The sequence below is a fragment of the Melospiza georgiana genome, chromosome 4 (genome assembly GCF_028018845.1).
Source record: "Melospiza georgiana isolate bMelGeo1 chromosome 4, bMelGeo1.pri, whole genome shotgun sequence".
Classification (NCBI taxonomy): domain Eukaryota; kingdom Metazoa; phylum Chordata; class Aves; order Passeriformes; family Passerellidae; genus Melospiza; species Melospiza georgiana.
In genome coordinates this window covers 71,464,614-71,482,231 of record NC_080433.1, presented here as the reverse complement: position 1 = coordinate 71,482,231, position 17,618 = coordinate 71,464,614, and the positions used below count along the sequence as shown (strand labels likewise).

The 17,618-nt window shown below is 37.7% G+C and overlaps 1 protein-coding gene across 1 annotated transcript in view; it reads left to right on the top strand.

Moving 5' to 3' along the window:
• The window catches only part of PCLO (piccolo presynaptic cytomatrix protein), a 322,461-nt gene that overhangs the window by 191,664 nt on the left and 113,179 nt on the right, over window positions 1-17,618 (top strand). The window contains exons 8-9 of the mRNA XM_058023738.1: window positions 1,625-1,761; window positions 9,818-9,899. Of these exons, the coding sequence (XP_057879721.1) occupies window positions 1,625-1,761; window positions 9,818-9,899 (219 nt within the window). The remainder of the gene's footprint in view (window positions 1-1,624; window positions 1,762-9,817; window positions 9,900-17,618) is intronic.

Below are 17,618 nucleotides of genomic sequence, written 5' to 3'. Positions count from 1 at the left end.
TCTAGGGTCAGGAATATGTATTAGGTTCTTCATGCAAGCTTCAGAAAGTTCTGTCAGGATGAGTTAGGGAGAAGCCTGCTTTGTGCAGGTACTGATCAACTGGCATAAATGTGTAAAGCATGAAATTTTGCATGCTAGATCATAACTGCTATCAATTGGGTTATTGAGAGCAGTTAATAACTAATCAGTAGTGAGATAAGCATCAACCTCTAATAATGTTTCTGGTAATTCATATATTCTTATCTAAATAATATTAAATAAACCATTTCATGTTAGATTAAGTTTGTGCGCAGTCATGAAGGAAGAGACTGTATAATATCAATCATAATATTAATCAAGATTAAAAAAAAAGTGAAGGCTTATTATATTATATAGAATGTTGGTTTTACCACATACAATGTAATCTTTAAAAAAAAATCCTGCATATATATTTTTCCTCTTTTTTGGAAAGCTTTAAAAAAATAGTAATGAAAAAACACAGCTTCCTTTTTTCCCCATTAACATTTCTTTAAAATTATTTCTTAAACCAAATAGATAATATTTATTTTCACAACTAAATAGGAAAGATTATTAACACTACCATTTTCCCTTTTAATTATTTTCTGTGTCATGTTCATTCACTCTTATTATAGTAAAAACTGGTTTTATTTAAGTTTTGCAATTCCTTGTGGTTTCGCTGAAACAAATATTCTCGTCTTTTGGTTTCCAAATTTATTTTGCTTAATAATGCATAAAATTCAAACTTTCCTTACATTCTACTTTGAATTACCTGGTTTACACTGAGTGGCAACATAGAAGAAAACAGGACATGATTCTGATCCCAAAGGAGTGACAGTCATGTCCCAATAGTCAGTAAGCATAAATATATCCATTTGCAAAACTGATTTCAGTGAAATGATGTTATTTGATCCCCAAAAGATGCCTAATACGACATTTACTGTTGCAAAGGGTAATATTAGTCTTGTAGAATTTTTGCAGAAAGAACATTAAAAATCCGTACATAAAGGTTTGTACTATAAAATCGGGGGATGGAATTAAAAATGAGAACACCTGTAATATTTCTGTTTAGAATTTCAGTTACATAGATTGGTTTCCTATTTTCTATGATTTTGTTTGCTATCAATTTCATAAAGAGATTGTAATTTTTTTATATGTAGTTCCAGATTATTTCCAAAATATTTTGAACAGTACTCAGTTCAGAAATTTGGGAATTAGTGGAGTCTGCAATTTGAGGATTGATTATGATTTGGATTTTCTGAGTTTGGGTTTCTTCTTAGTCTGCTGCAAAATACCTAATATGACTAAATTTTTCTCAACAAACATTTTAGAGATATGTGAAATCTGCAGTGTATTTCTTAGCTGCCAGAAGGAGGGAGTGGCTATAGCACTTGGTAGATATCTCCTGTATTTAATACCCATAGTTCTGACATAAACAGAGTCTTCTCCCTTTGCTGTCTCACAGCTAAATAACACTCAAGTTCAATGTCTCCAGTCTCACCTCTAACTTTGCTTTAGCTGCATGGCCAATTAGTAACCACTCTGCATGTTTGCTGTGCACAATGCCCATTCTTGCCCTTTGCCCAGCACTGGACCAGAGCATTTGACCTGTCCTTGGTTTTCAAAGCCTACCATCTCCGCCGGGAAGAAACAGATTGGTTTGACAAGCCCAGAGAGCCTCGTCTGGAGAACGGACACATCCTTGACAGAAGGCTGCCAGAGAAGCTGCCACACTCTCGACCACTAAGTCAACACCAAGATCAAGTAAGCTGTCAAATAAGATGTGCCTCTAGTTTTATAAATTATTGGTAATTTAATCATACTGTCCAACAGTTCCCATAGGAACTACAGGATTACTCAAAATCCAGCTGCATTCAGCTGAAGTGCTGTTGAACCTGTATTCATCATCAACATTTGATGGTGAAATTAGATTAACTTTCCTCTACAATTCAGTATTAATTTTTCAGGTTGTCTTTTGACTTCTGAAATATAACTGAAAATATCTGTACCTCAAGTATTCCTATTGGTGAAAAAAAAAAGAAAAAAAGACAACAAGTAGTCTAATTTTCCCTTACCAGCTTTAGCTCATCCAAATTCAAGTCCCTTCTTCTAGTAGTTGAAGGAAGCAATTCCTTTATCCTTTTGACATTTTTTTCCACTTTCAGTTGGTAAGTATAATCCCAAAATTCTGTGATTAATTATTGAATAAATCAGAGACTCTATCAGTCAAATACTTAAAATATTTCATTTATTAGAGAGAGAAAGAGAAATACCATAGTCTGCTTTTTCAAGCTTGCCAGTTTTAAAATCTAGTTTATCTTAGAGTACCATTCTATTTCCACTTTTTATTAACAAAGTTTATGTATTTCAAATCTCTAAGGTCTTCAGTTGCTTTAGTTGTCATTTTTACTGATTAATTTAGATTGTATCCTGAAAAATTCTTATGTTGTGATTTAGTTTACATTTTTACATGAGATCCAATTAAATCAGTGAGTGCATTTCCTCAAGACAAGAGGGAATAACCTCCAGTTGCACCAGGGGAAGTTTAGATTATATATTAGGAAAAATATCTTCATGGAAAGGATGGTCAAGAATTGAAACAGGCTGCCCAGAGAAATGGTGGAGACATCACCCCTGGAAGAGTTCAAGAAACATGGATGTGGCACTTGAGGAGCATGGTTTGTGGTGAGCATGGTGGTGGTACTGGGTTGACAGTTGGACTTGATCACTTTAGCCATCTTTTCCAAGATATTTACAATCCTGTGATTCTGAGAGAAGGTATTGCATGGCCCCTTTGTGATACTTAACAGCTTAAATTGCTCAGTTAATTTGTCAGATAGCATACAACACAGGAATGTCTCTGTCATGAAGCCTTTCTTCAAAAAAAGTTTTATGCTGGTGAGCATTTTCACTGACATTTCATTTGACAATTAAATGTAGGTTTTATGAAGCAACAGTGTAGATTTTATGAAGTGTTAAAATGTCTTACAATACAAGCTTTCATTTTTTCTCCCTCCTTTTCTATCCCTAGCATATATTGAGATTTACATACCCTAGGTTGTACTTGAGCCTACTCATTTCTTGTTGAGAAAAAGAGCTTTACATGATATAATTCTTACAGCAATCCGTTCAAATAGATCTATGATTCTATGAATCAATTTAATTGCATAATAAAGGATCTTTTTGAGTCTTAACATCTCTTAATATCACTAGCAATAGTTAAAAAAACCTGTCTCTCTGAGCACTTTAATCATCATGAGAAGCATTAATTATTCTAAGAATACATAACTGTATTTTACCAGTACAGCTTTCTGAGGTAAAAATGAACATTTTCCTTGAAAATCAGGTTTGTCCAAAAGAATTACTGCTTACCCTGAGCTCTGTGATGAGGAGGTGGTTAGTAAGATAACATTTAACTTTTAGAGCTCCAGAGCTTTTGTCCTGGGAAACAGTTCCAAGGCAAGGTCTTAGTCACAGACATCTGATCTTTGCTTTTTTCCCTCAAATAAATAGCACTACACCAGGACTGGTTGAAAAATTTGTTCAAAAATTTCAGCAGGAAGGTTGAAAGGCCTGTGAGTTCTTGTTTTCCTGGATATTTCCAGGAAGAAAATAGTTTGTTTTTTTTTCTCCCTCAAGCTGTTGCGATATCCCCATGCTTATATGGAAATAGAGATACAGCATCAAAATCTTGCCAAAGGAATTTTTTTAAGGTTTTATGAAATATGGGATGTAAATTGGAGAGTGAACATGTTCTAAATAATTCTATCTGATGCCATGTAAAGCCTCAGCAGAAGAGAAGTGATGTGTGAGGAGAAGTTTTACAACAGTTCCTTCTTCTCTTTCCATCCAGGTTAGCTACTGTCAGGCACACATCAGTACAAAATAGTGTCAATGACTCTGCAGAAATGCCAGGTCACACCAACTCCCCATCATCTACCTAATCAAAATGTTACTCAGAGCTTGTGTACATTAAGAGTTTTCTGGGAACATTTGTTTAAGATAACTTAAAAATATTTTCAGACACATACAGAAATTGAATTGCTTTGTGACAAGATAAAAAGGGCCAGAGATATTTTAAAAAAGTTTCATTAGCTCCATGATGAGCTGTGAAATATTTAGCAATAGAAGAAAGTAAATCAGTGTTGACATCTCTATTTTTTAGCATTAATATTACATTTTCAAGTGATGAAGGCAAATAAACCATATCAGGGCAATGAGAGTGATGAGGCAAATTAATCACTCCCTAAGGGCTTTTTCAGCCCTGGGTGTAATCAAAGGGTTACTGAGTTCATTTTGCCATGCTGTCTGTCTCCTGTATCCACACCTCAGTACTGCACAGGAACCTGTAGGGCCCAAGTATGATGTACCCAAAATGTACAAAAATGGCAAGTCATTCTCCATCCAGAACCATCTGAACATATCCACCTTCACCCACAGCTTCCTTTGCTGCAGATGATTTCCTGAAATTAGTTAGGAGGGAAGTTTCCTGGTCAGCACAGGAACTAAGCCATTACAATGCCCTTAATATCCCTTACTGAGCACAAACCAGCCACAGAAAGAATAATTTGCATCAATAGCACTAATCTGCTTGTAATCAGTGTTTCCAAATACCCTTGCTGGCTCTAAATTTGTTATTTTTAGGATCTTCTGTGTTAAAAAATGAAAATATTTTAATGACCACTGCAATACATGTGTTCCAGAAAATTTTGATTCACACATGTGAAATATCCATTTTCTTACTAGAAGAAATCAGGACTGCTTGATTACATCCCACAGAGTCTGTGGGTAATAAATAAAGCACAACCCTGAGCTTTTGAAGCAAGAATGCAGTGGAGTGACAACCCTGAGCCTCCAGGTTTCCATGGATTTCTTATAACCCAGTAGATTAAGCTCACATACTGTATTACAAATATTAAAATATATTTGTTTCTATAGCAACTTCTGTGGTGCTATTTAGTATTCTGAAATCATGTTAAATTGCAGTTCAGTTAAATATCTTAATAGCCATTTCCCAATCTATTGACTCTGGACTGCTTCCCTGAGGAGGGTAAAACCTTATCAATACCTTATCTATTGTAGAGTTCCCACTGATCTCTGCTTACCCCAACAGTTTGCTGTCACTTCCAGTTCACCAGAAACTTCTTTAAGCCTCCTGACATGAAGAGGTTTTTTTTTCCTTATTATTTTTTGTGAAAATTATTTGCATATCCTGAACTAAACTGGCTGTTAGAAACAGTTTGGGAAAGAACAGTAGGAGAAATGTCAGGGCAGTAAAAGTTCATGGCAAGGGCATGGACAATGAGAGGATATTCAGAGGCTATAAGTAGTTTTCAAGTGCGGGGTTTTAAATACTTCCAGTGATTATAGGTGGGTCCTTTTAAGCCCTAAATTAATAATAAAATCATAAATTCATCGTAATAGCAGTATATTGCTATCAATTCACTTAGGCAACAGTTTTCTAATCACAGAAAGAAGGCAAGGGTCCTACACATGAAATTTTTTGAATGCAATCCCCTATTTCTAAACACCAAAGAAAAAAATAAATGCTTTTTCTTCATTCATGAGTTATTACCATTTTCTTGAAATTTAAGTCAAGCCTTTTAAGGGGCACTTGGAAAATTAGAAATTACAAAAAAATGCATAAAAAAGGGAGTAGTGGGGCAAAAATGAGAAAATACCATTTGTGACAGAGATTCAGAAGGCTACCTGCAAACTTTTGTTCCACATTTTACTTGGTTTTGATTGTTTTCCAACTAGTGAGGAGAATTTATTTTGAATTTTAGTAAACTGTTTTCTGTTAGAGACTTGGTTTGGGTGGGGGGGGGGACATTTTGTGGTTGAGATTCTCTGGAAATATGAGGATAAATTTGAAATTTCCAACTTTACTATAATTGTTCAAATATCTAAAGAGTGCATTGTTAGCCACCCCCTTACTGTAATTCACAAAGGAATTTATCTGGCCTCATTTCTTAGTCACTCAGAAATGTTTTTATCTCTGCATGCCAGAATGACTTCTGGAGCAAAGGTCAGCGTTGAATTTGCCTAATTGCAGAAGAAAATGCAACTCATTATGCAATTTATTAATGAGCAGGAACGTCGTATTTGTTAAGCTTTTATCCAGTGTGTGTTTTGGAAATTATCTCCGTCACTGGGGATCTACCAGCAGAAAGAACTTTCCACCTTGAGGATTTTGAGACAACTCAACATTTGTGCTCTGCACAGAGGAAATTTACAGGTTCAAAGGTGCAGAATTACCACACTGGAGAAATTCTTGGTACCAGCTTGCACAGGCCTTGTGTGCTCATGCAAGTACGTGTGGTATTCAGACATGAGGATGGATGCTGCCTAACCCAGCACCTTGAGCATGCACCATATCTTCCTGGATATCCACCTGAGGTAAAGTTTGCCTTAAAAATGGTATTTCCCAGAGGAAAACCATCTGTAGCTGCTGAGAGTCGCCTTATCAGGCCCTGTCTAACACTGGAAGAGGAGATGTGGCAACATTTAAAACCAGGAGCGACTTTGTTGATCCAATCCAAAGCAGTTGATACATTATAGGTGTGGCTTTGGCCTGGAAAATAAAAATACATTTCATTAATTTTATTTTTTAAACTTAAATACAGCACTGGGGAAATTTTTTTTCTTCTTGATTATCCTCTTTAACTTATAATATTCCCTTTTATGAGGCTTCCAATAGTGTTTGTTTATCAGACAAAACACTTAAAGACAACGGGAAATGAAACGCATTTTTAAACTCATCTTCTATTAGAAGCCCTCAGCACAATTATTTTCCATTCATTCCATTTTTGGAGGGCCTTTGAGCTGACTAATAACATGAAACACATGACCAGAGCTTACATTTCCTGAGGAAGAGGGTGATATGCCAGTGCTGAACTGCAAATCAAGTGTGCTGAACGCTCCCAAAGAGGTGAGGAAGGATGACAGGGACAGTCGGCAGAAATCTCTGGGGTTTGTAGCAAATATGGGGGATCAAGTCAACTTCTGCCCTGTGCCCTAAATCTGGGCTTGTGGACTTGTTCTCCACTCCTGCAGCTGTGCAGTGGAAGGCTGGCCCCTCTGCACCAGTTTGGATTTACGCTGCCACAGCTGGGTGATTTCAGTGGGGTCCCTCTCTGCCTTCCCTGGGGAAACTGAGAGGAGTCAGCTTGAAGGGATTCCTGGCCTATATTCAGGTGAAGGGAAACCAACTCTGGTGGAAGTAAGAAGATGTGAACAATTGGAAACACAAAATAATTTGTGCTCTATGGGTTTTGAAATATTTTAGTAAATTTTCAGATAAATTTCAGAATGTGTGTACATTTCAGATAAATATGCTCACTGATGATTAAAGCAAGACATCAAGAACAATTTAATTGCTGTTGGTATTATCTATTTACAGCAACCTCTGTTTTTTCCTATTTGTTCTGCTGCTTTCAGAAATGTTCTTGTCTGAAGATAAAGGCCTAATGACATGTTCCATTTAAGTACTGATACCTACCAACAATAAAAAATAATATACTACCCTGGATGCTAATAAAATTTAATGCTTTTATTCAGACCTATATAAATCACAAAGATTTATTCTTCTCATAAAGTTCTGGAACTAATGAGGAAGTAAGGTTAACGAAGGAGACAGTCTATATTTTCTGATGTATTTGTTAGCAGTCATGTACAATATGACACTGAATATTCTTGGATTGTTGTTTATTAAAAAAATTAAATAAGATAGAGCAAGTAAAATAATATGAAGTTTAAGAGCTGCAGCACTCCTCAGTTAAATTGAATTACTCACACCAAAATGGATCCTAGCCAAGGATCTATTCAAATGTATTCATACACTTTTAAACTGCAATGTTTCATTTTTTTTATTTAATTCAAAATAAAATTGGATGTATTCTTCCAGATTTTTTGTGATTTTATGTAAGCTACCTGTGAAAAATGCATCACTTTTATTGTTATATAAAACTTGCTGAATACATCTTTTATTGTTATATAAAATTTGACACTTCTGGAAGTGTCATTAAAAACACAACACTCTCCCTAGCCATTAATGAGTGTGGAAGCCTCATAGAACTTTATACACTCCTGGTAGTATAAGACTCTGTGTTGTGACACAATTCCATGATAAACTCAAATGTCTGCCCGATCACATGTTCTGATTTATTCTGGAGCACTTGTTTGATATCAAATCAATGATCTCCTTTATGTCTGACATTAATTACAATCAATATTACTCTCACTGTGTTTGGGGAGGATTTGAGTCTTCTAGATGCAACATCATTCACTGGATAAGTAACTGAATTATGATAACAGATGTATAAACTCTTCTGCTGACTGTGGGATTGAGCTAAGCAAGTCCCTTGACTTCTCAGTTTCCCTTCCCATCATTTATACGTGCTATCCATTCACTTCACAAACTCTCCCGGGCAGAACTAGGTTTGAAGTGCTTGGCTCAGGAGGAGCTTAATCCCTTTAAATGCCACTTAAATATAAATAATAATAATAAACCCTTGGCAGCAGGCTGCTGATGCACTCAAGCTGCTGCATTGCCACGCTGAATAGCATTGTCCCCCTTGGCTCCTTGAGGTCCCATCCTGGAGCAGGCTCAGTCATGCTCCCTCCTCTTGGTCTGGGTGCATTGACCAGGACTGGAACCAACATGCAGAGGCAGGGAAGTGATGGGTTCAGCTTTGTCACTCGTGCTCCGGGGTCGTGGTAGGAAAAGGGGAGAGGCAGGATCATAGAAAAGGGAAAGAAGGCTTTATTCAAAAGAACCGCGCGGTTTTTATAGAGTGGGACGATAGATTCTATTCTATTGACTAACTAACAGAAACATCTTTTTACACACTGTCCTTGAGAGGAACAGAAAAATAAAGTAAAAAATTAGCACTTGAAAATTGTTTATAGTCAACAGGTTATCACATCTTTCTAGCTCCCTAAAATTTCTCACAAGCCGCTGTGAGAAACGCTTGCCATTTCTCTCTCTCTGTCCCATGGCATCTACACAACTTTGCTACCAGAAGACCAAAACTGCAGGCAAAGGGGGGCTGTGATGGCTGTGGGGGGTGTGTTGCAGCCATCACTCTGCAGAGGGGTTTTGGTGTGGGCTCAGGACAATCACCCCTGCAAGGTGAGTCAGTCCCTGCAGCTTGGCCCCTCCTATGCCCAAACCATGGGGCAGGTGGGATCATTTCAACAGGACATCTGGCTCTTTAGAGTTTGTTGTAGAGTGCATTACTTTCAGCTTTGATGTGTTCTTGGATAAGCCCAGGTAAATGTTGCATATTTTCAGACAATGTAGTCCTGCGAGTCTTAGTTTGGATCTTTCAAATGGCTTTTGGGATTTGAAGACAAGAGGTACATTGGGCCATGTGGTTTTGCTGAAACTAAAGCAGTAACTCATGGATGGTAACACATTAAACAAACATTTTGTTTACATGTCTAAGAAAAGAATTTTATAAAAATGCAAGAATAATGTTTTGTTTCTCTCTTATGTTAAACATGGCTTGAATAAAGGATTAAAATTAAAAGAAGCTACAGAAGAGAGTGATCACCTTCTAGTCACTCAGAAAAATCAGAACTAAAGCCATATTTTAAATTAATCTGGAGTTATGGAAGCAAATATTCATTACCCCGTGAAAGGAATTTGCAGTCTGACAAATGTCTCTAAACTTGGGAGAGTTTTTGAATTGAGGAGTTGTGATATTTCCCTGGATGAAATAAGTTTGTTTGCTTGTTTCTGTTTCAACTGTTTGAGATTATTTATGCAATTGTTGTTGCTTTATCTTTTTATGACATGCATATTTGTGTTCCTCAGATAAATGGGAAGCCCCTGCAGTACATTTTCCCTCATACAAGGCTCAAACTACTGAGAGACCCAAAGGACCACACAGTTTCAGGTAAAAAACCTTCTATCAGACATGATAATTAATTTGATTAGCATGAACTATACAACAGATTTCCAGTATTAAAAATAGTTCCTGTGTCTATGCAGCAGGAAGTTCAGTGGTCATTTTAAATCTTGCTCATCGGCTATAACAGAGAGCAGCAGTGCATAAAAAAGGTCACGACATCTGTTCAAGATATATAAGCTGTACAGACATTAAAAACAGAGGAAAATCGGTTGTATTATCATATGAACAGTCTGTTTTGCTGTTGCTTTTTATGTAACTCTACATTCTCTGCATGAGTCCTTATAAAATAAGCTTGTGTAGGTGTTCAACATGTACAGAACTGAGAATTTTATTCTTTCTGTTCTGGAACTCTTCCCCCTGGTCCCCCTCCCCATTCGTCCCATAGAGGGGGTTAGGAGAACAGTCAGATCCCGTTTTTCTGTGATATCTTCACATGGAGACATTTATCACAGGACTTCAGATTTATCCTCTTTTTCCCTAACACTGACATAAATGTTCATGTAAGTCAGAGTCTGCTTGCCAAGGAGATGAAAGTAGCAGAGGTGATGTTCATTCACCTCCCAGGCTGAGACCTGGAGCACAGCTGGAGTAATATTTTCATGTGTCAAACTGTAAAAGGCTGCCAGCTACAGGACCTGGCACAGGTAGGGTCTGTCTGTCTGTCTGAGCTTCTGGAATTGCACCCTTTCTCACGTTTAATACTGATATGGAACTCAAACTTATTTCAATATACTGGTTTTGTTCTTTCAGAGGTAGATGCTTTAAGTGGTTTTTGCGTGAAACCATCAGACTTTCTTTTAACTTGCTTAAAAGATTCTAATAGTGTGTGTCAAACTCTGTTTCTGCACAGAAGTAATTACTGACTGCCAGCCCTGGTGTTCCCTCGAGCATTAAGCAGAAAGTGGCATGAACTTGCTTGAATTGCTAAATATTGTTTTCACAGGGCTTCTGGCAGTAAAGTCTTGATAATTTCCATCCTCAGTACCCACCTCACATTTAGGGTGTTAAATGAATGCTCTGTATGCACGATGAGGTGTTTTCTTGTTAGTCGGCGTAACACCCACCGATGATTTCAGGCTGCAGAAGGACCCCTCCACCCACACAGCCCAGCCTGAAAGGAGCTGCCAGCTCTGCTGTGTGTCAGCCTGTGCTGCTCCAGGCCCTCCCAGTCCACAGGAACTCCTTGGCATCCTTGTGGGGATCTTTGCCCTGCGGGCTGATGAGTAATGCTGTGATCCAAGCTGCTGTCTTACTCAGAAATAAGAGGAATTACAACCACGCAAGTGTAAAGCTCGTGATCTAGTGGTGCTGAAGCCTGCTTTCCTATGTAAAATTACTCACCCTTATGCAGAGGGAAATGCCTATTCCAAATTCTTGATTAACTCTCATGCTGGCAGTCACAGCAGCACACTGTGCCTCAGGGAGAATGCCTTGTGAGCAGCGATGTGCAAACCCAAGGTGCAGATATTGACGTCTCATTGACTAATGCCTTGCATAAATGAGGTCACATAGGATCAAAAATTTACTCAGAGTCCTGATAAGGTTATAGACCCCACACTGGGATTTCTCACTGCTATAGCTATATAATATTGTGCTTAAATTCTAATTGGAGAAAGCAAGCTTGGCTCTGTCTACAAGCTGCAGTCATATTTTTGGTTTAGTCCAGATACATGCTTGGAGACCTGCACAGATATATTTCTGTATGATGCATACCTAGATTTCCCTACAAGTATTTAAAGGCCTAAATGCAAATTGTCCAAAAAAGAGCCAAAGGTAGAATAGGGTGGCCCTGAAACAGAAGAATTAGTTGTAGTTTTCACTCCTTACACATCCTTGAAGTACCATAACTCTTTGACTGTGTATCTCCCTTCCTTTCCTTCTCTAAAGTGTCTGAATGATTTACCTGTATGAAAACTCTCTTCAAATGTGCAGTGCATTATGCTTAGCCTTCAGCTTTCCAAATGACCTCTAACAGAGATAGGCACATGGTTTTAAAAAAATGAAATTTTATTAAACATTATCTGCAAACTAATAGTAAACATCTGTGTTTATTAACCAGAGGAAGACACAGAAGTCTATAATGCAGCAAAACTTACTTAAAATATCAGTAAATTTAAAAAATATATACTTTTATACCATCACGGTTATCTCACTACAAGAGTTTTGGATATTCATCTAGATTGCATGTCTGATTTCTTCCCCAGCTGGTTTCTTTCTCTTTGTTTGTTTTTATCTGTTCCCTTTGTCTCTTTTTGCTCTTCTTTCTTCCTACCCTTCTTTCTTCTCAAAAGTGCCAAAATGAGGTTTTGCCTCATTTTGTCTGCATTTATACTTGCACCAACACAGGAAGTGTTTGTTAAAAACCACAATCCTCAGAAAAGCTCACATGAGGAGTCAGATCTTTCTAGAAGAACAGTCACTGTTGAAACCACCCTTTGAGCAGCATCTTCAGCTGAAGTTTTGTGTTGCTGGACAAGCCAGCTGGCCTGTGGTCAGTGGGAGCACCATCCATTGTCTCAGATTTCCTCACAGTGCATACAGAACCTTCTCTGCCTTGGCTATGCACAAAAGCCTCTCCTATGTGATGATTTCTGCACATCCAAGAGCAGTTTATACTTGTGTTTTAAATTATCTATGTGTGGAGATGCCTGAGACTGACAGATTCTCCTCAGGGCATTCATGAACACACCTTCAGTGTACAATCAGTATATCCTAACTGGAGAATGCACAGCAGGAGTTACATAGGGAAATGTCCTAAACTGTGCAGAATTCCCCCTTGGAGAGTTCCTGTAGCTGTTGACCAGCTGCTCTGCTGGGAAACTGGCCAGTGCTTCAGCCCATTATCTCATCTCACCTCATGTCATCTCATCTCACTGGAGTTCTTGGGCCAGCCTGGGCATTAATGATTCAGTGTGCTGGGTCAGCCCGGATAACCAACTCTACCACAGCAGCTCTAATTTTAGGACAAGATTTCATCCTAATATCACCTTTATAAGTTAAATTCCACAGGTCTCATAATAATCTTACTACAGTAGAATTTGCTGCCTGATTATGAATGCAAAAATTGTCGCATTCTGAATATCAATAATAAGACTAATCCCAAATATTGTAAAATTCAGGCTTTTCCACAATGTATTATGTGCACATGTATTTGGTTCATTTGCTTTCTTGATTAATGAAAACTGACTCCGAGGTACAGATGCCTTTGATGCCTCTTACATAACCTGGCATAATTTTGCACACAGAAGCATGTAATGTGAATTTTGGCATGTGAATGAGGTGTTTGAGGATTGAGGAACCAAGCCAAAATTGTGATGGCAAGAGAATAGTAGTGCTGAATGAAAAATAATTATATACTTGCTCACTGTCTGATCTCTTGACGGATCTTGTTTCTTTATTATGTACCACAATCTAGAGCATGCAGATCTACTTTTTCAGATATGCAGTGTCCCCTCCTCAGACAATGAGAGGTGTGAAGGAATTTCCCAGGATTAACTCTGCAAAAAACTGGTTAATAATTTGCAATTAAGGGAAAAAAAAAAAAAGGAATTGGCATCACAGATGTGCTAATGTGCCAAAGCAATGAGGGCAGTGCTCAGTGAATGATAATATAGCAGTGTTTAATGCTCCAGAAGCTCACTGTTTGTTTTCACTGAGAGCCCCTTGTTCCTTTTGGATCCTTTAGCAGGGCAGCATAAGTGCTGTTTTATGCTGCCAGAATTTTCTCTTCTGTTTTTTATCACGCCATCATTATATTTGAAAAAGTGAGTTAAGGATGTGGCTATTGAAGGCAATGAAAGCACTGGCAATACCTTTGGAAATGTTGCAAAGGTAACTTACATTGTGTTATTCCTGATCAGGAAGATGTTTAGGCACACTCAGGGGGAAAATCCAACAAGGCAGACACATCTCAGTAGGTCTACAGGTACAATGAGTGCACTCAGACAAAAGTAATTTTTACTCCTTTACCTCACATAGGCTTAGTCAGAAGCAATTCTTCCTTTTTGAAAGCAGGGATGTTCTGTGTTTCCAGGAAAAAAAAAGCACCTTTGAGCAGCCAGACTGTCTGTGTTGGGAAACATCCTCTTCAATTCTGGTAAAAAAAAAAAAAAAAAAAAGGTAGAGAAACGATTCAGAAAAATCGGCAAACTTTGTAGTGCAGCAAAGAATTAGCTGGTGGGAAGAAGAGCGCATCCCTAATCTCTGCCTCAGCAGTGATGTCAGTGAAACTGCAAGCAGAATTGCAGGGTGGCTGTTATGTTGAGCACACGTCAGACATGCCTCACACTCTCCCTAAGGATTGCTAATTCCTGCAAACAACACTACAGTGCTGTTTCTGCAGTGTGCCAGCTCATGCAGTGCTTATCTGGATGGAGAGGAAGGGAATTCAAAGAGATTTCCTGTATCAAGACCTCACTACTATAAAAATTAGTTCTTACAGAAAAATACTAAGGGGCAATGAATATGTGATTATTAATCAGTTAAAAACATGTTAAATGTAGTCACAGTCTATGTTCAATGTGAGAAGTCAGAGAGAGAACTGCAACCCTCCTCCTGTCCTCATACTCTTAGAGGATTACCTATCCTACTCCTTTCATTTAATGTTGGGAAGAATTGAGATAATACTTTACACAAAACAGCAATACTCTCCTCCTTCCCTTGTCAGTGGGGAAGGACTTAATCACTAATTAATGGTCATCATTCCCTCAAACACTCACTCCTTACCAGAGACATGGCACAGAAGGTAAAACCCATAAACAGAAAGGGACTGAGCTGTTGCAGTCAGGCTACATCAGAGATTTTCCTGGGAAGTCACGTGGTAGCAAATGAGGACAGGACTTGAAATAAAAGCACATAAGAGATGTCTGGTTTTGTCTTAATATCAATTTTAGAAAGAACTCAGCACCATTAAACTTTTCTAAATTAAACCAAAGAATCAAAGGAATTCTTCTGTGTGCTAGAAACACTTTGTAGAGGTACAGACCATATATTCCATTTATGTCTCTTGTCTACAAATTATTTTCATTTGAATAGTATTAGTGTATGTATTTAAAATACTTTCTATGAAATCTTTTTGGCAGTCCAGTTGTTTATGCATGCAGTATATGAACACTTGAGATTTTGAGAAGAAGAGAGTTGAAGATTTGGAGTGGAGGTAACTGAGAGGGCAACGTGTCTCTTGGATATTAAGGTTCCATTTGCTTTCACAGCTGTCATGCACAAAAGGCTACATAAACAGATCACTGCAACACTGAATGTAAGAGTTCAGTAAAACCCCCAGATTTCCATGGAGGTTCAGCTGTCAGTCAGTGGCACCTATTCAGCCACTGGTGTCTATCAGTAAGCACAAATTAAACTCAGTACCCACAAGAGATTGTATAGATTTAAAGCTACGCTCTACCACAGATGGCACCATAGATTCTGATGTGACAGATTGTCCAAAAAGATGAGACTTTTATCTTGTTTTCAAGTACATGTGATAAATGCTTCAAGAGGCTAATTCATAAAACACTTTATGATCCTTCAGGGTGATAACCAGTGTGCACATCAGCACGAAGCAGATTTGCAGCTGATATAAATCAATGCTGTGCTATTAAAACAACTGCAATATATCTGAATTTCATCAGCTCCTGATTTGACTTCATGTGTATTTTATGCCTTAATTGCCAATGGCCAAGAAATGCAATAGCTGAGTAGATACAATCATGTTTCTAGGAAACAACTTCATTGAAGCTAATTTTGCTAGAAGCACCAAAACAATTCTCCTGAGGACACTCTTGAAAATGCTCTACCTGTATAGACAACCAACCTGTGATATGGATCATCATGTTATGTATTCCAGAGAATTGCATAAGAATAACAATGTAAATAAAATTTTAGGCTGGATTTCATTATACTCATTATTTTTCCTGCTGTTTTTAAGTTCCTGAGTTAACTTGGTTTTGTTTGCTTTGTCATATTTCCTTTCTCTCTGCTCTCTAGACTTTTGAGATTGCTTTATCACCATTACAATGTCTCAATAAATAGCTTGCATTTCTTCATGGTACTTTTAATTCTGACCTTTCCAAGAGAAGTCATTGACGTTTTTAATGTGTTTGAGCCTTCTGTTCCACACAGACAATGGAACAGGGTGTAAAATCGTTCCAGCAGATAAGGGCCTACCAGCACCCTAGCATGTGTCTGGTCTAGATAAGGCTGGAGGAGGAATGAGGAGATAAAGTCTAGTAAATGAACACAGGAGGAAGGTATGTTCTGCCTCCATTCACAGCCAAATAGTGTTGAAAGGCTTCACATTGTTTGATCGCTGCTAAAACGTGGCACATTGGCACATTGCAAAGTCTTTCATGCCTAATGTCTCATTTGCATGCTTTCTTCTCATGCATTTGCTACCACAGGACCTCGACTAAAGAAAAGATCACCCTTGTACTTCCTTGCCCTAATTCACCATTGTGGTTTTGTTCTGGTTTGGGGGATTTTTTATATTATTAGAAAGTGATGAAAAACATATTTCAACAAGTCTATGCATTGGCTCCTGGATCTGAAACACAACAGTTAATCTCTATTTTGAAATTCAAACATATCTCCCATTTCAGCCTACTCAGAGATAGGTGTTGTAGCCCTGCATTTTGCAATTTAAGCCCATTTCAATTTTCCCCATTTTACTTCTGTATAGTTTCAACTTCAAAGCACACAATATCTGAAGGTGTTAAAATCACCATGGGTTTACAGAAATAGTGAGTTTCAGCTACCATCTTGAAGGGTATTATTTAAGGCTCTCAGAAATCAAAATCAATAGCACTTTTTAAATATCTCTCTTAAAGTTCAGTCACTTAAAGTCTATTAAAAATTCACATAGGTCTATTTGTAACTGTGACAAAAATCAGATTGCTGCTGACACTCATACAGTTTCCTATGCCAGTTTGCACAAACACGTGTGATTACTGAAAATCTGTTGTACATTCTAATTCCTTCTTTACTTTCCTTGTTCATATAATTAGAAAGACAAATGGTTTCATACTTTCAAAAACTAGCCCAGAGGAAATATTTGCTTGAGTTAACACATGAACAATGTTTGCACAGAGCTTCTGAGTCACGTGCCAGCATTCTCCTGCATTTGTTGAAGTTGTTGCTACTGCACAGGACCTGTATGATGATTAAATATAATCAATCCTTGCATTTGCTGCTGTAATGCTATTTACTTTCATGAGATAAAACATCACTGGAAAATTAATTTTCCCTTTTGTGTAAAATCAGGATCATCAACACCAGCAAAACCCTGCTGGGCCTTGAGCTGTTCATTTTTTTTTTTTTGTTTTTTTCTTCCTTTCCTTTAACCTTTAACTTTTTTATGGGGTTATCAGCAATTGTTTGTAAAGGCAAGCCTAATAATGGCTTGGATGCTGAAATGGTTCCAGGAAATCTAGACTGTTTATACTCTAATGTCTATAATGGAGCTGCTCAGCAAAGCAGAGAAAAGATGGTAAAATTTCATGATATTCTCTGTGTCCTGAGAGCAACAGACAGATTGGCTACAGCCTGATCTTTATTATCTCCATAAGAGACAAAAAGGACTGAATTGTAATTGCAGAGCTCGTGTTATAGTCAGCATATTCCAGCAAAGTAAATTACAGTCTTTCTGCTGTATTGCTACTGTGACACAATGAAGTATACAAGGAGATAGGATTTCATAGTGTTTGAGACACT